The 21,208-nt window shown below is 42.8% G+C and overlaps 2 protein-coding genes across 5 annotated transcripts in view; both read right to left on the bottom strand.

The window, feature by feature from the left end:
• Positions 1 to 26: 26 nt before the first annotated feature.
• ybx1 (Y box binding protein 1) lies at positions 27 to 4,742 on the bottom strand. Of its 4 annotated transcripts, none has more exons than XM_012877231.3 (8): positions 4,464 to 4,742; positions 2,244 to 2,307; positions 1,951 to 1,984; positions 1,778 to 1,867; positions 1,353 to 1,691; positions 974 to 1,071; positions 425 to 711; positions 27 to 324 (listed from the first exon to the last, which is right to left on the bottom strand). In XM_012877231.3, exons 1-7 carry the CDS (start codon positions 4,570 to 4,572, stop codon positions 471 to 473), a joined length of 975 nt encoding a protein of 324 aa, XP_012732685.1. In that variant the 5' UTR covers positions 4,573 to 4,742; the 3' UTR covers positions 27 to 324; positions 425 to 470. The 4 variants fall into 4 exon arrangements, with proteins under 4 accessions (XP_012732685.1, XP_012732686.1, XP_012732687.1 ...); XM_012877232.3 differs by having other exon boundaries at positions 986 to 1,071; XM_012877233.3 differs by having other exon boundaries at positions 1,416 to 1,691; positions 4,464 to 4,741.
• Positions 4,743 to 7,595: 2,853 nt separating this feature from the next.
• Positions 7,596 to 21,208, bottom strand: part of ppih (peptidylprolyl isomerase H (cyclophilin H)) — a 35,520-nt gene continuing 21,907 nt past the window's right edge. The window contains exons 5-9 of the mRNA XM_012877245.3: positions 16,847 to 16,889; positions 16,159 to 16,251; positions 15,936 to 16,023; positions 15,789 to 15,829; positions 7,596 to 7,889 (exon numbers count right to left, since the gene is read on the bottom strand). Of these exons, the coding sequence (XP_012732699.1) occupies positions 7,821 to 7,889; positions 15,789 to 15,829; positions 15,936 to 16,023; positions 16,159 to 16,251; positions 16,847 to 16,889 (334 nt within the window). The 3' untranslated portion in view covers positions 7,596 to 7,820. The remainder of the gene's footprint in view (positions 7,890 to 15,788; positions 15,830 to 15,935; positions 16,024 to 16,158; positions 16,252 to 16,846; positions 16,890 to 21,208) is intronic.

Genomic DNA, 21,208 nt, shown 5'->3' with positions numbered 1-21,208 from the left:
TTATTTGAGCTTGCATTTTGTTAAAATGTCTGAATACATAAAAAGTTATTTAAAAATGTCAAACTGACCAGATATCAAATTTTATCTTTAAAAACCATTTGGTGCAAAAACTTAGGTCAGATTTAGAAAAACATTTGTTGTTTCCCCAAAATGTTTTGTAGCTGTCACATAAAAATAATGGGAAAAGAAAACAAGTCTGCATAGATTCTGCAGGCAATCAGTGGTAATCTGGTCGAACGCATGGTGCAAGCTTGTGACGGTCTTAGAGTCAAATCTTATTGCTCAGATCTTGGTTGATATTTCTTCTTGTTGACAAACGAAAAACTGGAAGAAAAAGAAAAAACAGGAGGCAGAAAGTCAGTCTACTGGAAGGCAGCACAAACATCCACCATCTCCCCCCAAACCCAGCGGGCCCCAGGCTTACCCGGACGATGGTACAAGATGGTAGGTGCCGGTGTGCAGGTTGGTTCCTACTCAGCCCCACCCTGCTGGGCCTCGGGAGCGGACGTCTTCTCTGCAGGTGGGTCACCTCCTGTCTTGGCCTCTTTGTTTTCCGGGACGGGTTTGCCGTCGGTCGTTTGGCGTCTGCGGCGGTAGTTGTAGTTACGACGGTAGCGCCGCTGGCGGGGCTGTTGGTTCTGTCCACCTTCGCCGCCCTGATTCTCCTTGTCCTCCTCGCCGTCCCGCACCGGTCTGGGACGGGGTGGACCTCTGGGTCGCACAGGCATAAAACGGGATTAGACTGCGGCCGAGGGTGAAGCGGGGAGTGAATCATCAGAAAGCACACCGGTTACAAACATGCAGCATCCAAAGCAGCGCCTTGTGACTGAAACTGAATCTACGACATTTACATCACTCTCTATTGCAGCTTTATTATTATTTTTTATTGCAGCAATCGAACTTCAAACAAGCACATGCAAAGCGTTGCTACTCTGACACCGCTACCCTTCGCCAACGAAGCCAACATGCAAACCTTGGTCTGAACCTTGGTCGGAAGCCTCTGTAGTAGTTCTGCCTCACTGGTTTGTTGCCCTGGTCTGGACCTCCCTGGCCTTCGTCGCCCTCCCCTCCCTGGGGGCACACAGGAGAAAGCAGCCGAAAACAAGACACCTTCAGAACACTCGGAGGAGAACTTGCCTGGTCAGCCATTTAAACGCCGGGCTTCGTGTTGAATCGGTTTTGAAATGTGGGACCTAAGAGAGCCTCTAAGACCCCCGATACACCAAGATTAGCCGACCACAACCACGTGATTGTCAGAGAGGAGAGGGTCTAACAAAAAAATTGGGTGCTCAGACGAGAGTTAAGGATCAACTGGGTGCCTGCTTCAGGAGAGTAGCCCTCTGACGGCGTACCTCAGTCATCTCTCCGCGTGGTGCGTTAGTGTACGGGGGCCGGCGGCCGTAGCGTCTACGTACAAAGTATGGTGGGTAGCGCCGCCTGCCAGGGTAACCTGGTCTGCGCTGCTGTTGCTGCGAGTCTCCCTCGGGGGCGACCTCTCCCCCCTCTCTGCTCTTGTCGCGTCCTCCGCTGCCGGGCTCGCCCTCGTCGCTATGGTAGCTCTCTGGGTATTCTCCGCCGCGGGGAGGGCCCCTCCTTCGTGGGTAGCGGCGATAGCGGTTCCTGTCTGCGGCGTACTTGCTTCCCTGGACCGCGACGCCTCCTGGGCCAGTGACGTTAGCTGCCTCTGCTCCCTGCGTTGGGGGGGACGAACGCATTTTGTCAGCGACACATTTTGTCAACGAGCAGCGCTCAAAGCAACGGGCCAAGAAACTCTCACCTTCTCTCCCTCGACTACGTCGAACTCTACGGTTTCTCCGTCTCCAACACTGCGGAGATATTTCCTGGGGTTGTTCTTCTTAATGGCCGTCTGCAAATATGAAACGGGTGGGTGAGAACTCTCAGACGCTGCGGATGTTAAAAGTAGAGAGGAAAAAAGAAACTAAAGCTTACCTGGTGAACAAAGACATCCTCCTTTGTATCATTCCTACACGGAAAGGAACGAGAGGTTAGCAGCGTCCTGCTGAGCCACGCGTCGCGATGTCTCAATGTAAACAGACTTAAACTAAGCTAGCAGGGATTAATGCAGGCGGCAGCAGTATGGACACAGGCAGAAAACGTAATCCGGTCAGCTCTGGGGGACGCGCAAAAAAAAAAAAAAAAAAAACGGCACCAGGGCTGAGAGCCATCCTTCAGCCGCCGCATCAGAAATCCCTGAAGAATGGACCAGGGCTGTTCTCGCTTACCTATTGATGAAACCATATCCGTTCCTGACGTTGAACCATTTGACCGTACCCAAGACTTTTGTTGCTGGAATGAAAACAAAAAGATGATTTTTAAAACCACTCAATAGCCTCTCGCCACACAGCGCAATTAAAACGGTCCGATAGACGGCGACAGACCGAAGGGCTCGCCCCGTGGACAGATGATTAAAATCTAACCAGGGCCACGCATTATGTCCGAGTTATTTTTAACCCTCAACTGTCATTCTTATTATAGATCTGGATGCTTAGGAATACCCAGCACCAGCTGCTCTCAGCGCAAGGCAGGAGCCAAAGTGTGCAGCGGGAGACCACTGTGCGGGGTGGTTCAAGGATCCATTGTCACCAAACGCTGTTCTGAGACAGAGGCATGATCCCGAGCGTCACGGCTGCTAAACGTGTTTTTCCTGTGCCGTAGAACAGCAGCAGGACACTTACTTTCACTTCATCTTTCCCCCCCACGGGAAAGATCTCAACTAGCCAGACCGTTGGCCATAGAATGGACCGTTCCCTAATGACAACCCAGCCTGTATGGACAGATCATCTGTAAATGTCACTGATTGAGACCAATCGCTGTCATTACTAATAGGGAAACCCTAATGGGACATATACACTGTATTTTAACCCTAGTCTATATTAAAAAATTAATAAATAAATAAATAAATAAAAACACATACCAATCGCTTCTAGACATCTATTCAGCCAAACATAAATCTATCGCATTTTGCCAATCATCCGCTTAGAATAAAGAGTAAAGTAAGACTTTATGTAATCCATGCGCACTGCAATTATCTAATCTCATTTTATGAGATCATTTCTTTTAATTGACCGGGAACTTTAGAGTGGAATACAGATCCTACGCGCACACCCTTATTTCTTGTCTCATCTGTCGTCACCTGGCCACATTTACCCGTCCTGTTCAACCTGCTCTAAAACACAACTCGGGAGGACTCGGGGCGGTTCACACGTGGTAGAGACGTACCCGGATGTGTTAGCATAGCGATGTAGCCGACGGAGGCTTTGAGCCATGTGGCTGGAGCTCGGCCAGCAAACCGAAACTAGCACAACAACTCGTCTCCGGGCCCGTTTTCTGTCAACGTGTAACAAAAAGACAACCCGATGTCTTACAAGAATGCGAACAGAAACACTGCCAAATGTCGACACGAGCGAACAGCCACGGCGGACATCTTTCTTTTGGGGGTGGGCAAGGGGGGCCTTACGAGCCTCTGAAGGTAGCTGCCGTTAGCCGGCTAGGCTAATGTAGCATCGTTAGCTCGGGTAATGAGGTATGTAGGCCAGAACGATAACCCAGAAATTCGACCCAAAATGACACGACCGTTGACACAAACGGTCGGAGGCGTTAGAAAAGCTGCTGCCCGCCCCACATCCTGGCCAGTCGGACGGAACGCGTGTTTAAGTCGTATAAAAGGCTTCAAAGTGAAACCAGCAGGCTCTTTCCGAGCGAACAAAGGGATGGATAAGCGGCTAACAGCCCTAGCTTGTGTAGTTGATAACGAAATAACAACACAGGTTGGTGAAATTCCCACGTAGCCCCCCCATCAACCGTTACGGTTCGACCCCCCCCCTCGGCGGTTAGCGGTTAACTCGCTGGGGACCAACGTCTCCGAAAAGCGTGTGTCCGTCAACGGGTTGGTTTCGGTAAACGGCTGGAAACCGTCCGCCAACGACCGTCCATGTGACGGCCGACTGGATGGACGCGTCTCTCAGGCGGACATCTGACGCAAGGAGGCCGACGACTGCGCGGAGCGGATCCTCGTGCTGAAGCCACGAGCTCAAAGAGAACCGACGCGGTTTCCCCCGAAAATGTCCGTAACCGACACGTTAAACGGCTAATTTCGGGACGTTTATTGCTCGTTAGGGATCAAGCTAGTTCAACCTAACGCCAAATCCCCCGACAAAAAAAACGGCCAGGCTAACGTTTGGCCACTGGACACGAAATACATTTTGACACAAATTAAGTAAAAATACTAAAGACAGTTTAATCTCTGCATCCTGTAGAAAACGTACGGCGGAAAGTGTCCGACGGAGGTTCGTTACATCGTTACTGGGTCCGGTACCGAGCGACTTAACGTTCGCGTCCCATTAACGCTCCGTTTAACGGCAGCGGTGACAGCGGGGATCGCCCTACTGTAACAGAAACCACGTTAGCAGCCTAGTTAGCTCGACTAGCATTGGCAGCCTTACCGATGACCTTCTTATCCCCCGCAGAAGCTGCGGCTGCCGGGCTGGACGGGCTCTCCGCATCCGCAGCAGGCTGCGGAGGCTGTTGTTGCGTCTCGGCCTCGCTGCTCATGCTTACTACTCGTTGGTAATGGCTTCTGCCGGCGGCGGCTCTCTGCTATTTTTCCCGGTGCTAGATGGTAACCTGGGCCGGCGGTGGTGGGGGCTTACTGCCTTCGGGCTCTCAGCTTTCCTCTTTCCGCTCCCGTTGCCGATCGAACTGGGCAGAACGCGTCGCTGTGCAGGGGAATGTCCACCGTCCAAGTCCTGCCCACCGTGTCCTCTGATTGGCTGGAGCGAGTGACGACCAACAGAATGCATTTTTGATTGGCTAGTCCAGATGTCAACGGGTTTCCTAAAAGGAGATTATGCCTGAAAATGTTACAGTTCCCCCACACATAAACAAATCGTGTAACTATGGCAGTTAATGAAGAGTCTACCAGGTGGAGTCATGCAGTAGGTGTATGCAGGTGCCAACACTTTTAGAATCCTTGTATTTACATAAAGCTGCCACATTTGCAAAATAAAACATTGTATGCACTTGTAAGGAGAGAGAAAGTTAAATAATCAAGTTAAATCTAATCTAATCATCTAATCTAAAAAAAAAAGAACCATGTGAAAGAGTATGAAGTCCTTTTATCTAATGCCGGGATTTAAATTTGAATTTAACTTGAATTTTTTGTCATCTGACATTTTTTCACTTTATAACCAGACACATGATTTTATGCGCTAGACTGACAAACTGCTAGCAGCTGGATGAAATAAGTATTTATTTCAACAATCTATTTCTTTTTGACAATCCTATAAGGGCCAGATTTACACAATGCACAACTAACAATTGTTCTGGGGAGAGAGTTAAATCTAATCTAATCATCTAATCTAAACAAAAAGAACCATGTGAAAGAGTATGAAGTCCTTTTATCTAATGCCGGGATTTAAATTTGAATTTAACTTGAATTTTTTGTCATCTGACATTTTTTCACTTTATAACCAGACACATGATTTTATGCGCTAGACTGACAAACTGCTAGCAGCTGGATGAAATAAGTATTTATTTCAACAATCTATTTCTTTTTGACAATCCTATAAGGGCCAGATTTACACAATGCACAACTAACAATTGTTCTGGGGAGAGAGTTAAATCTAATCTAATCATCTAATCTAAACAAAAAGAACCATGTGAAAGAGTATGAAGTCCTTTTATCTAATGCCGGGATTTACCATTTTACTAAGAATTCATTAAATCAACAGCCATTGAAGCATCTAATCACAATACACACAAAAAAATCAATTCAACTCACAGTACAGGCTTTTAAAGGTTTGCACACATCTTGAATTTTTTGTCATCTGACATTTTTTCACTTTATAACCAGACACATGATTTTATGCGCTAGACTGACAAACTGCTAGCAACTGGATGAAATAAGTATTTATTTCAACAATCTATTTCTTTTTGACAATCCTATAAAGGCCATATTTACACAATGCACAACTAACAATTGTTCTGGGGAGAGATTTTCTTTTCACCTCAGCTCAGCATCTCTACAGCTCCTTCAGACAAAACATGGGTTTTCTTAGCCAGCCAGGTTAGGCGAATGGCCATGTTAGGGTTGCAGGTTTGCTGTATTATTTACATTGATTATGAAGCAGTGATCCAGGAGATATTGAAAATCTTGGATATTATTTTCACAACCAACTCTGCTTTAAGGTTCTCCACCACTTTATCCATAAGCTGCACGGTATGTTTATGATGCCGTTTGCTCTCCAACAAAACCTTTGATGCATTTCCAGAACAAACCATATTTACACTGAGTTTTGACTATAATTTCATATCAAATTGCTTCTAAAAGCAATTGTTTGCAACAGATGGGGGTATCAAGATAAAACGGATTTCCTGATTTAGAAACTTTACCAATCCAATATCTTACAATGGTGGGCTAATTTCTACTTTCTAATCACATAAAATACATTGAAGTCCTCAGCTTGTGGCATGACAAAATGTGCAAAAGTTCAATGGGTTGCAGCAAGGCACTGTATCGGCATTCATTTGCAAACATAGCTTCTCCGAAGACTGGTGTCGCCCAAGATTTTACGTGTTTTTTTTTTTTTACATCTAGTTTACAGAACATGTGTCATTCTTCATAAAATAACAGGACATTCATCCCGTTGTACTTTTTTTTATGTATCCTATGAGTCTTTGACACAAAAGAAACGCAAAGGAACTTGGACCTTAGTCTTACAAATGTGAACAAAAACTGAAATAACTCCAATGTGGTTAGAACATGTACCTTAATTTCCAACCTAGAAACAGCATAACTGATGAGGAGCAGTCATCTTGAGAGTTAAGATGAAACGTTCCTCGACCGATGAGTAAACAGACCCCCAATACAAGACCCCCCCCCCCCCCCCCCAAATAAAAAACACATTGTCATGGTAATTCCAGCTCCACTGGCACAGTTTAGAAGGCCAGGCCGACGTGTGAAACACTTGCTGTTAACTGCCGAGCTCCACTCTCCCACACACAGAAACGGGTCTCAGAAAGCCTCCCCATGGAGAAAACCTCTTTTCATAAGTAGGAAAAAAACAGAAGACAACCCTCTTCCTGCCTCCATAAGAAGAGAGTCTCCATCTGAAAGGATTCTTTTGTGCCAAGAGAATGATGTTAAAGGGGACGATGGGGGAGGGAGGGGGCTGGAAGCTTGGATTTGGCTGGGGTAGAAGGGGGTAGCCTTAGGTTTAGCAGAAGACTGCTTGGCACTGGAGAGTGTGCCCTAATTTGCTCCATGGATAAGGCTGACATTAATCCCACCTTTGCGTTTCCGTGCAGACGCATATCACTCCAAGACTGCGATCACATTACGCAATCCACTCTTTTAGACTTTTAGCAAAACAGTCTCCAATCCACATATTCATCCAGACAATGTTTTTATGTTACTCAACCCACAGATTACATACGTAAACTGGAAACTCGGTTCACGTCTTATTTGGTTTGAAAATATGGAACAAGAAGAAACCAGACAAAACATACATATTAGAAAAAGTACAATTTATTGTATTTGACATACATTGTGACAGAAAGCATTGTTTTTTCTGAGTAAAAAAAACAAAACAAAAAATCAAGCCTCACAAACTTTATTCTAAAATCAAACACTGAGTGACAGTCCCGAAAACTACAATGATGTGAGCAGTTTCCCCCCGGAAAGCCTAAACCAAGATCATAGCTGTGACTCAACCTGTACAGTGAAGGCGTTCACGGGAGCAACGACACAAGTGAATGTTTCCGTTGCCCTGTGCTCGTGTGATTAAATGGAGCAGGTCGGATCACATTTCTCCACATTGAGCGATGAGGATGGGCAGTTTTGGTTTGTTGTTCGGTCCAGTGGGCACATTCTGTTTGAAGAGAGAACAAACTCAGAGTCAAAACTAAATCTTAAGAGGAAGATTATATATGCAAGATGCACAAAGAGCACAGGTGGATATGGTAGCCATCTGGGGAAAGGGGGGGGGGGTGCTTTATGTACCCGACTTTTTTTGTATGGAATGAAACAATAAACTGATGAGATATTTCCCATCAACCGTTGGCTACTTCGTGTGAATCATACATTGTTTTCCACCATCTACCCATATTGTACTGTAAGAAATGGGGTGGTTTGCAGTATGGTTATTTATTTCTATATCTCTGCAGGAGATGAGTTATTTTCTTTAGATCAGAGGTTACAATCCGTCATATTAGAGTCATCTGGGCCAAATGGGGATTAGAACCAAACATATGGAGAGTTACACAATGTAAAAAAAGATGGAAAAAAAAAATATTTGTTTATATATATATATATATATATATATATATATATATATATATATATATATATATATATATATATATATATATATATATATATATACACACACACACACACACACACAGTAACGTCAAGCTAAAAGGTTTGAGTATTTGTATTTCATTAAGATCCTTGCCTACAAAGAAACATACACTGATACGCAGTTAGCATAAGTACATAGGTGATTAACAGTCTACATGTACCAAATGGACTTAGAAAGAAAATAAACAGCAACATGTAGGTCATGAAAGGCATACGGATGAGCTACTGACCTGGAGCCAATATGAAACAAACACCTTAGCACCTAAAAAGCCAGCTGACAGCATCCGCAGGCTTAGTTCACCCTCACTGATAAAGAGGGCTGATCTGCACTTCGGAGTCTCTCGTTGCGTTGGAAAATCTTACCTCAATCTTCTTTGCAAAATTGTTTTATTACTGCCAGGTTGGAGCCTGTTTAAGTCCAAGCCCCTAAATTGTCTTCAAAGCTGGACTTTGATAACCTGACTCTCGCCAAATAAATTTCGTTCCGCAGAGCTGCACACATCCACCTGGAATCGCTGCTATTGGATGGGATTTCAATACCACATAAAATGGACGAGCCAATCAGGACCGGCAGGTGGGATTTTCGTAGATGTGACGGATCAGAGAAGCGACTGGATTCAGTCAACAATGGCGGCTCGCAGCGAGGAAGCTTGCGGTAACATTGATGCCATTTCATCAGTGTGGTCCAATCTACAGGATATTAATTCTTTAAAAGAACACCAGAGAACTGCTTTGAAGGCTTTTCTTAGTGGGAACCATGTTTTCGCCCTTCTACCGACCAGGTTTGGCAAGAGCTTGTAGCACGTCTGTAAAAAATGACAATCAAATGCAAGGATTTCTGATGAGGCTCCTCCTTCTGAACTACATCTCCAATGGAGCGATCCCAGAAGGATGTGTGGAGCTTTACGGAACGAAATCCATCTGACCAGAGTCAGGTTAGGACTTTAACTAAATGACTTTAAAACCATCCTTTTGTTTCTTTTGGGATCTTTGTCTTGCTGCATAACCTAAAAGTGCCTGAGCTTAATCGTATGGTATGATGGCCAAAATCCTTCTTTGGGATTTTCGATCGGGGGGAAATTCCTGCTTTTCTGCATCAGATCTTAACTTTCTAAGAATATTTTATGCTATATATCACACTGGCCTCATGCAGATGTATATGATACTTCTTATGACCGCTTTCTCTGCTGTCGATTTAATTTTGACTACAGATATTTTGTAACTCTTTTTCTGATTATAGGTTTAAGTTGAATAGTCAGTAGTTAGTGAACTTAACTCATGTCACCCACACCTGATAAATTTATCAGGGTAACCTGTTTTGTTACAACTTAAGGTTATATGGTGCGGATGAAATTTTCGTAAAAGAATAAACACATTGTGCTCACTGCATTAAAAAAAAGGTAATGCAAGTTCACATTTGACCCAGAAAGTTTAGCTCTCTCCTCTAGGCTGGTCACTAATCTAACCCTTAATTAATTTATAGTAATAATGTTGCTTTATTAGTCTTAAGAACGTTGTAAAATGCACCTAAAACGCTCCCTTGTTTTGAGTTGAGTTTTCCTCAGTTTTTGTGGCAATTTAACACTTTTTTTCTGTCGTTGCCAGTTTGATTGTTTGAGAAACCAACATCCAGTGTTGAACATTATTAAAACTCTGCATCAGACAACATATGGCTATTCATTTAAAATATATACATACACATTAAATTCAAGCTGTGCCAGTAATAAATATCATACTACAAAGCTGCACAAGGTGCCCTTTTCTTCACTTGAGCACCTGTCCCCCAAAATGTCTGTGCACGCCACTGTTCAGAGCTGATCAATGGAAAATGGCTTTGATCGGTGTTGCTGGAGTCCCGAAGTCTTAAAGGTTTATAATCCTCCCCAAACTGATACAAGTAATGACTTGTTCTCTTGTCTGTTCTTGAATTTGCCTAGATCAGGGTATGATGAATTGCTTTTGAGGAGTTTTTCTTCTAATTCGTTGCATCAGGTGCTGTTTAATGGCTTCTTGATTTTACAGTTATCAGGCTTGGATGTGGTCATTGAAACTGGACCAAAATATGTTTTTAGTTCCAGTTAATTCACTCACTAACAGAGTCCCTCTGTGGTGTAGTGGATTAAGTCTATGACTTTATCTCAGAGGACCCTGGTTGCATCAGGAATGGCATCCAGCGTAAAAACTCTGCCAACTCTGTGTGTGAGTTGTAATGACCCCAGGATGAGGGAGCAGCTGAAAGGACTCTCTCTCTCTTTCTCTCTCTCGCTTTCTCTCTCTATTCATAACAAGTAGGGAATGTCTCATGGGTTTGGATCGACTTTTCCCCGTAGTAAATAAATTCATCAATTGAAAATGTATTTACATGTCTGACACATTACTAATCCAATGATGGTCCTTTGTTATGTTCACCTAAAACTGTATTTACATTTTGACAGTGAATAAAGAGCTGATGAATTTTTGTTTTGGTATATTATTGGAAAAGAATGAGGCTGAATTTACCCACATCTCTCCAGGTTTTAATCAGACATACAGTGCCTTGCAAAAGAATCCCCCCCTCTTTGGCATTTTTCATCTTTAATATCCTACAACCTGGAATTAAATTGGATTGTTACAGATTCATTATTTTTTTTACACTTTTTTTGTGAAGCAAACAATAGGACAAAAACAGAAAACATGAGCGTACATCCAGTCTCTGCTGTGGAGCTCTGCAGCTCCTTTTGTCTCTGCGCCTCCTTACCGGGTCTGAGTTCTGGTGGGTGAACCTCTCCAGACAGACTTGTTGTGGTACCATGTGTGTTTCTTAGGGCTGGGCAACGATTAAAATATTTAATCGCGATTAATCGCCCTGATTAATCGCGATTAATCGCGATTAATCGCATTGTATTTACAAACTCCAAGAATGAATTCAAAAGTAGTGTAAAGAGCACTTTTATTTTAATGTTCTGCTGCCATATGAACAAAAGTGTTGTAACATTTGTAGCACTTATTTTATACTGGATATTTTCAACCCATCTATTGAATTTAGTGCACTAGTTGATCTTTTCTTCATAACAGAACAGCAAGCACTGCAGCCAAAATATGGCCTTTTTTGACCTGCTGTATATTAGCCAGTCCCTAAGCTTGATGTATCATGAAACTGTTGACCTTTTGGGTTTTGTGGTTTTTATTTTATTATTACAATTTAATAATAATAATAATAATAATAATAATAATAATAATAATAATAATAATAATAATAATAATAATAATAATAATGTTATGTTCAGTGTTTTTTCGCTAATCCACCTCTTATATATTTCAATCCTTATGTAATTTTGTCTGTGTTGTGTGCACCTGCCTGTTGCTTTAATCCTATAAATTTCCCCGTCGTGGGATAAAAAAAGGATTAGCTAATGTTATCTTATCTTAAATAACACTTTTTAATATATGTACTGGGTTCTTTCAAGATCTTAATTACATGTTATGTGTGGGCTCCAGTAACATCCATCCATCCATCCATCCATCCACTGATCTACCTGGATGTTCCCTGGAGGACTGAAACGCCTCAGTCAGAGACGTCAGTCTGTGGGTCTGTCGGGGAGATGACAGAAGTTTCGTCTCCTCTCTCCGTTTCTGGGGCTCGACGTTTTCATGTTTTTTCACGTGCTTAGATAAATTTGTTGTGTTTCCACTGAAATGAACCGGCTTTTTACAAAACATACAGCTTGATTTCATTTACGGTATTAAAATAAAGCCAAACGGTGCTACTTCCTCTGTTCATGTTTTTTTCGCTGCTGCGTTCTCTCTCAGCTGTTTGTTTGTTAAGTTTGTGTGAGAGCTGAGTGGGCGGGCCAGGCTGAGCCTGCGTGCTGATTGGCTGACGCCGCTGAGCCATGTACGAGAGGGGAGGGGGAGCGGGAGAGTGCTGCCGTGACAGCGCGCTGCAGTCAGCGCGCCTGCTGACTGACACTGACTGAAGGCATGTGAGCAACATGCGCTAATGCGCGATAAAATAAATATCGCCGTTAATAGTCTAATGAATTAACGCGAAATTAACGCGTTAACTTGCCCAGCCCTAGTGTTTCTATAACCCCACCCTGACTTGTGTGTGTATATATATATATATATATATATATATATATATATATATATATATATATATATATATATATATATATATATATATATATATATATATATATATATTAGGGCTGGGCAAGTTAACGCGTTAATTTCGCGTTAACTCATTAGTCTATTAATGGCGATATTTTCTTTAACGCGCATTAACGCATGTTGCTCACATGCTTTTATTTTGTGAAGGTCTGTTGCTGCGGTGTAGGGGTTTGAATCAGAACAGTAGGTGGCGATAATGCGCCAATAACCTCGCTGTCAGCCAAACCTCGGATTCAGAGGAACAAAGGTGCTGGCCGGAAAAAAACACAGCTGACATGCGGAAGGCGGTGTTTCCCGCAGGAATTTGCTTAGGCGAGGCGGTGAGTTGGCGGCCAGAACAAGTTTTGTGCGGAGCGGAGCGGGGGGGGTCTGCATCGACGCCGTCGGTGAAGTCGCTTCTCGTTTCAAAGTATCCATGTGTTTTTACTTGCCATTCACTATATGCACGCGATAAAGCAACAACAAAAAACCGCGTGTTAACGTCAAATAAACGCAAGCATATCGAGTTAGCAAGCATTTCAGTTTAAAGTTCTTCCAGCATGGAATATGACAGAAACAAGTTAGTTGTAACCACTGCCAAGTTAAACTTTGGTATTGAACATAAAATGGTAATGCTGCTCCCTGCTGTTACCTCAGAAATTGCCTGTTTTTGGTAGATTTTTTCCTCATAAAGAGAATTCCCTGTCAGTGGCAATAAGCTTTAATTTATTATTATTGCTATTTTTTGTTTTACATGTTTAAGTTGAGCTTTACACTAAATATGTGTTACTGATAAGTGCTACAAATGTTACAACACTTTTGTTCATATGCCAGCAGAACATTAAAATAAAAGTGCTCTTTACACTACTTTTGAATTCATTCTTGGAGTTTGTAAATACAATGCGATTAATCGCGATTAATCAGGGCGATTAATCGCGATTAAATATTTTAATCGTTGCCCAGCCCTAATATATATATATTAGTGATGGGTCCATTAGGCATTGTTTCGACACATTGCCAAACTGTATTGATACTGTGTCACTGAATACTGACACCTGCTGGACCTTAAAAATCCCTACAGGCAACCTGGTTGACAGAGTTAACTGACACTGATTTGATGACCAAGTACACACAATAATACAATTTAAGTCATTGTGTGTTGCATTGTATTATTTTATATTTCCATTTGAATTTAAAATATATATATTTTTTTTTAGATACAGTCAATAAATAATGTGAACCTGTATCATAACATAATAACCTCTAAGTAAACCTGTTGTGAGAGAGGATGCTTGTGGACTGGCTTTTTTATTTATTTCTTTACACATTTTTTGCTGCCATGTCCTTTCAATGCACCCCCCCCCCCACACACACACACACACCCTTTTGTGTTGAACAGTGAAGTGTGGTGAAAACTGCTTTAATTCTCCATCACATAACTTTCATATCGCGCATGCATTGACTTTTTCAACAATTTTCTCTTGTGGTTTTCAGCAGCAACGGCATCGTTTCTCATGGTTTAATATTGTCCATATGCCTTCTTTAAAGATTTTTAATTCTACTCGTAGGAAATGCGTACTTCCAACCTTATTTCCTGTCATTGCCATGGTGAATCACATTATTTGCGTTCCAGTGATGCTCACGTTAAATGGTTGATCGGGCGCTGTGTTTAGTTACCTGACTAACATCATCTGTTCTGAAATCAGACATGCTGAGTATGACAGAGGGAGGAAGAACTACTCAGAGTAGCAGCTTTCTACTCAGTGTAGATCAGCCGTTTTTTCTGAAACGACGCTCAGAACAAAGACGCACAGCGCAACCTGCCCAACCATAAAGGCGTCTGCCTTAAGCCGGGCGTACACTGTACGAGTTTTTCAGTCGTGGTACTTATATACATCTCAAACTGTGCGACGGAACCGCGGGGTTTAAAAAGTTCACCGCTCACGATCTGTGCGGCGCGACGCTCGGACGAGACCGGACTGCTCACACTGTACGTCATGTCCCCCTCTGGGACCGCTCACTGTGGTGGCAGAGGCAGGCGAGCGACGGTAGGTGACAGGGACCCAGAGCAGGGGTTCGAGCCCAGCTCTGGCGAGGCCCGCAGGAGGCACCGGGCGTCGGGGGAACGGAGGGGAGAGAGGAGGGACGAGACGCACCGGCGGCCGCGCGGCACGGCAGGTCGCCTGGCCCGCACCCCCCCAGCAAGCGGAGGAGTGCCGAAACAGGCGGCCAGCGCGTTGCGCGGACCGGACGGCTCGCCCTCCCCAACACCGGCCGGAGGTTGCTTCAGGGACGCCCGCTTCCCTCCCTCCGCTGGCGGGGACGGAGAGGAGGGGAGGGCGCCCCCTCGTAGCTCTGCTTGAACAGCAGGATGCGCTCACAAAAACCTCACGACAGCCGACTGAATTTCAAACATGTTTGATTTTCACCGATCGTCCGATTCCTGAGCGGGAGGTAGTCGTGAGAAGCCAGTCCCCCCTCCTCCCCCCCTCTACGATCAAGCTGAAATTCGTCCGATTCAAAAAATGCTCACACGACTGAAGAATCGGCCCGAAAAGGGGAAAAACTCGTACAGTGTACGCCCGGCTTAACCGATCAATCAGTGGTGCGCTCTGATCAGCACCTGGCGCTCACTGACTTACAAAATGTGTAAGTATGACTTTGGTAAGCAATGAAGCCGCTCGGCTCAATGGATACTCGGAGCATTACGGTACACTGTGTCACTACCTGATCAGACCCCTGAGCTGTCTACAAGATTGCCTGACTGTAACGTCTAAACTAGAAGTGCATTAATGTAAAGGCTCCCACAGACTCTGGTGTGGTTCGCTCTGTGGAGGTCCGCATGTACAAGTATATGCGGAGCTCAATTTTTACAACTTCTCGGGGAAAAGAAGTCTTTACATCAAAATGTTTTATATGTGACAACGAGCTTGATACACTGAGCTGCTCCAAGCAGGCTGTCACCAGGTTCTCACTGACAGGTGTGCGGTGGGAGCCTGCTGGAAAACACACGGCTCTAGGTGCTCAGCTAGCTAATCACACATTTTACCATCCTTTTGCCAGAAGAAATGTAGGTAACAGTACGTTTGACTATGATTGGTAAGACGTCCGCAGAGAGTCAGCGCGGAGTCCGCCAAGCTCACAGTATGCACATTGTACGCCTGAGTAGGTGGGAGCCTTTAAGCAGCGCTAGCAACAATAAACCTAGTAAGTTAATTCAATAGAAAAGGTACGTTTATTTGGGCCTTATGTTACAAACAGGGCAGTATAGTTTTACCTCAATTTTCCTCATGATCAGAAGTCCATCCACCACTTTTCCTAAAACAACCAAGAATCCATTGTAAGTCTGACTGGAATTCTGTTACAGCTTTAAAAACGAGGACTGCACTGCTTTAAATGAGTAAAGTCCTGTGGATTAACTCACCAAAAACAACATGCTTCCCATCTAACCAGTCACACTTAGTGCAGGTAATGAAAAACTGGCAACCATTTGTCCCTGGTCCACTGTTTGCCTGTATTAGAAATCAAATAAACAGAATAAAACGGTAGAATTAACTCACCTAAATGCATCCGATTAGATTTTCTTTCTGCAGAGGTTTGCATTTGTTCCTACTTAATAATCTAATGGCATGTATCTGCACACATACCATAGATAGCAGTCCAGGAGCAGAATGCTTCATTTTGAAGTTTTCATCTGCAAAGGGACCTCTGTAGATGCTGCAGATACCAGTACCATCCCCCTTTTAAAGAAGACAAACAGCAATCACTTTGAGTTTCAGTTAGACAGGACAATGTAATTCACCACAAGAGGGAGACATACAACTTCATCTTGGTCAAAACGAACTGTCCTCTTTCTGTCCAAAGAACAATCTTTCTCTAACAAGGAAAAGTTTCATTCTAATAAAAACGGATGTGATGTAACATTTTAACAAATTTTCTAAAATAATAAATTAGAGACGTTTTTCCATATTTCTATTGCAACTTGGTTGAGCTACCTCAGTGGATCCTGCAGATTGATTACAACTTCCATAATTTTGTATTTATTTGTAAGGTTTAGTTCACACAGGCTAAAAAGGATAATGTTTTCACAGTAGAAAGAGTAGTAGAGTTTTTACAAAAGGAAATACAATTTCCCGTTGGTTAATCATGGTCCAGTAATAATAGGTTTTACATTGAACATATTTACTTTTAGCAAATGACCATAGTGAAATGCAAAAATACTATAAACTTGGTTTCCTTTAGTCTTAATTAAAACAAACTGTATAAACAATAATAAATGGCATTAAAATGCCAGAAATGCTAACCACAAAGTAGAAAAGGTGTGGATGTACTTACATTTACGAAATCTCCTCCTTGAATCATGAAGTCTTTTATCACCCTGTGAATAAACAGAAAACAAACAACTGTTCACAATCATACCAGCAGACCATAGTCAGTCAGACGCATTACCAAAACATATCATCCATCTAATAATATATATATATATATATATATATATATATATATATATATATATATATATATATATATATATATATATAGATTGAGTGACCACATTTTCTTTAAGAACCCAGACAGAAAAAAATTAGAATATTTGGAAAAAATTATGAGGTTTGTATCGAAGTGATTTTGTATAATTCTTGGATTCTAACTATATTGACTGTATTGACCTTCTGAAACTGGAATATAAGATGGCTAGATATTTGTTTTTCTTACTGAATATATAACAGGTACCGGCAGCTCCCAGTTAAAGCCACAATGTTGTATTTTTTTTGTATGCACTTTTAAAAAATGTTAAATCATGACAACGACTCATTTTGTGCGTCTAAACAGATCGTAATGTTTTTCATCTTTTCAATAAAAAGTGAATGGGAAAAAAAAACAGGGTGACCAGTCCCAGTTTTTGAACATCTGTCCCTGGAAAAAGCTGTCCCCTGAAATATCCCTGATTTCAGTGTATCGTGATAGAGTAAAAAAGTTTAGCAAAACGAGAGGCATTTACCCGGCCCTGCCACTGTCCTGACACGGTAAAAGAGCCGAATGTGCCTTCCCCGCCCTGTCAGCCCTACAGATCATGCAAAACCAGCCAACCCCCAGACAGAGATTCTCAACAGAATCAGAGACGTCCCTGATTTTCATTAGAGAAATCTGGTCGCCTTAACTTAAAAATTGATTGAGACATTAACTTATACACAAAGACTAAACACATGTATGTTGTTTTGCTGTTTACAACTGATGCACGTGAGCTTTATGTTGCCCTGAAACATCCGTGTCGTACTGTTAGCTTAGCATGTAGCACCGTTACGCACACGGTCTAATTTAGGCATAATTTTGACAACTTTTGGATAAAACCTTGCTGGTTGGAGTTGCTAACTTACCCCATTCATCCTGACAGGTATGTCCCATGTTATTCAGCTGGTTGTAGATGCAATTTAATAAATTGGCTTCAGTTTTTAGTCTTGGATTGTATGAAATAAATGTTTAAATGAATGCATATAGTCTGGTGCAACGTTTGTTTTTTTTCCTCTTTATGAAGCATTTTTTGACTGATGCGACATATATTCCGAAAAACAAACACACACTCCCCCCCTCCCTCTCCCTGAGCAGAGAGGGACCCATATCATTTGCTAAGATATGGGCCCCTCTCTGCTCAGGGCATAGTGTAGCATAGTGTGCATGGGTCGCCAACCTTCTGCTCAGTCGATCACTACACACCTCCAAACTTCCTGTGGCCTTCAGATTAGCTCAAGAACAGTGTGTGGAGTATACCTCCTTTCACTCAAGAACTATTCATGCAGGTAGATTTTGCTTCTTTTTGTGCTTTCAGCTTTAACCTGTTTGGCGAGAGTAACTCATGCAAAACTCAAAAAACAGGCATTACCGCCCTGTCCCGACAGAGCAGGGGCGCTGGCCCTTCTGTCCTCGAGGAACAAAAAGGGGCAAAACTGCAGTTAAAATGTTTACGAGTTTCCAACCAAGAGGAAATCTTATGATTGAGTGATTTTTTTATTCTTGCTTGGTCGTTGTGTTAAAATTACAGCAAAACTACAAAACACCGTAGCACCACCAACACTAAAGACCAATATTTAGCCCAGTGCTATATTTACTCAGGTATGCATTGTGCCATAAATCCTGATTTTTGTGGTTCTTAGGTGAAACCTGCTTTCATTTAACCAAGTAAACAACACCAGGGAGAGCTCTCAGGACTCCTCTAAATGAAACCTGTGTGATTAGGTGGTCTGTGTATCTCATTAGGATGCCTCTTGGTCAGGCACTTTACAGAGAAACCTTTTAAATAGATAAATTATTCATTTTTGGAGAGTTGCTGCTGTGTTTGTGAGCAAGGTCATGTTTTCATGACTAATTTCCACAGTTTCAACTGCTAGAGGCTTGGAGACACATCAGCTTCAATTTAACAGCCCTTAAGTGCTGAGCTTTTGTGAATGCCAAACAAGATTAAATCATCAGCCCTTGACCGCCGTGCCTGACAACTTGTATTGCGAGACTGTGACTGAACGACGTAAAATGTTGCGTTGAGTAAAATAAACAAACTTTAATTTGACCTCGTCTGTCCGGATGACATCGTTTCTTAAATGCACCTTTCCAAAACTTAAAAAGTGTACATCCTTTTTTTATAAAAAACGACTCACAAAACATTTTCTGATGATTTTACATCTTCAGAAGTTCTCTGATAACTCGGCCATTGTGGGCTGTGTGTCTGAGGGGAACGAGCTGGAGTACCGGTCGGTCATCAGGGACTTTGTGGACTGGTAGAGATAAGATAAGATAGGCTTTAATTGATCTCACGTTGGAGAAATTCACTTGTCACATCGGCTCAATAGTAAACCAATGGTCAGAAGAAGGTGCCAAGAGTAGGAAACAGTGCATCAGTTATATATTCAGCAGCTGAATTTTCAGGATTATTGCACGGGTTATACCAGTGTATTAAATAGATTATTGCACATTAGCTATTACAGTTATGGTTACAGTTATTGTGCAGCATTGTGTAATCTGGTAGCAGCAGGAATGAATGACCTGCGGTAACGCTCCTTTTTACAGGCAGGATGTCTAAGTCTGGCACTAAAGCAGCTGCTCAGCTCCTCTACAGTCTGGTGCAGTAAGACCAAGGAGATGGTGATCGACTTCAGGAGAAGACCCCCACCTCACTCACCTGTGAACATCCAGGGGCAGGGCATAGAAACTGTGGAGAGTTTCAAATACCTGGGTGTTCACGTCAACAATAAACTGGACTGGACTCACAACACCGACGCCCTGTATAAGAAGGGCCAGAGCCGCCTCCACCTCCTGAGGAGGCTGAGGTCCTTTGGAGTGAGCCGGCCTCTGCTAAAAACTTTCTATGACTCTGTGGTGGCCTCAGCCCTCCTCTACGCTGTCGTCTGCTGGGCTCCTGGCAGCACAGAGCGGGACAGAAAGAGGCTGAACAAGCTAATGAGGAAGGCCACTTCTGTCCTGAGCTGCACTCTGGACTCTGTGGAGGAAGTGGCTGAGAGGAGGGTGTTGTCCAAGCTCACATCCATCATGGACAACACCTTCCACCCCCTGCACCAGACTGTAGAGGAGCTGAGAAGCTCCTTTAGTGCCAGACTTAGACATCCTGTCTGTAAAAAGGAGCGCTACTGCAGGTCATTCATTCCTGCTGCTACCAGATTACACAATGCTGCACAATAACTAACAATAACTGTAATTATAACTAGAGTTGCACCGATACCGACACCAGTATCGGTCGGGGCGCCGATACCGCGCTAAAATGGTGGTATCGGTATCGGCGAGTACCAACAAATAGGTCACAGATACCATTTTGATGTTTGTATGTCACTTGAACGCAGCCTTCTCTCTCCCGACACTCACTAGTTCTACTGGATTCACTTTGTATTAGTCTTTTTCCTGCTTTAATAAGGTAGCAGCTTGACAAAGCCATGATAGCAATTATTTTACATCCAAGTAGTATGCTGTTCTTCATATATACACACACACATAAATATTCAAAGTAATGGTATCGGTATCGGCCGATACTGCACAGCCAGGTATCGGGGCCAAAAAATGGCATCGGCGCAACACTAATTATAACTGTAACCACAACTAACTATAACTGTAATAACCAACGTGCAATAACTAATGTGCAATTCTATTTAATACACTGCGCAATAATCCTGAAAGAAGGTGCTGCTATTACCACCTGAATATATGTCAATACACATGTATATAAGTCACCGTGAATGTACATAAGACTCTGCCTTATTTCTATTTTGTATTGTTATATTCTTATTTTTCTTATCTACTTCTTTTTTTTTATCCACTTTATAAACGAGGAGACACTATATAACTGATGCACCATGTCCTACTTTTGGCAACTTCCTCTTATTATCGATTACTGAGCCGATGTGACATGTGAATTTCTCCAATGTGAGATCAATAAAGCCTATCTTATCTCTTATCTTATCTTACATGTATGATGCACTATAGCCCAGTTGTGCACCTACTGTACAACATTTTTCCTTTTTCTATCTCCATTAGGAGTCCAGGTTAGGGTCTTGCCTTTTAGACAGAGCCCGAGCAGCACTTTGGTTTCTGACGTGACGGTATTAAGATCTATCCATCGTCTATAACCGGTTGTCCTTGCAGAGTCGCTGGGGTCTGGCGCCTATCTCCAGTGGTCAATGGATATTCGTCTGATTT

This window comes from Fundulus heteroclitus, chromosome 1, assembly GCF_011125445.2.
Source record: "Fundulus heteroclitus isolate FHET01 chromosome 1, MU-UCD_Fhet_4.1, whole genome shotgun sequence".
Classification (NCBI taxonomy): Eukaryota; Metazoa; Chordata; class Actinopteri; order Cyprinodontiformes; family Fundulidae; genus Fundulus; species Fundulus heteroclitus.
This window is presented reverse-complemented; position numbering and strand designations above follow the sequence as displayed.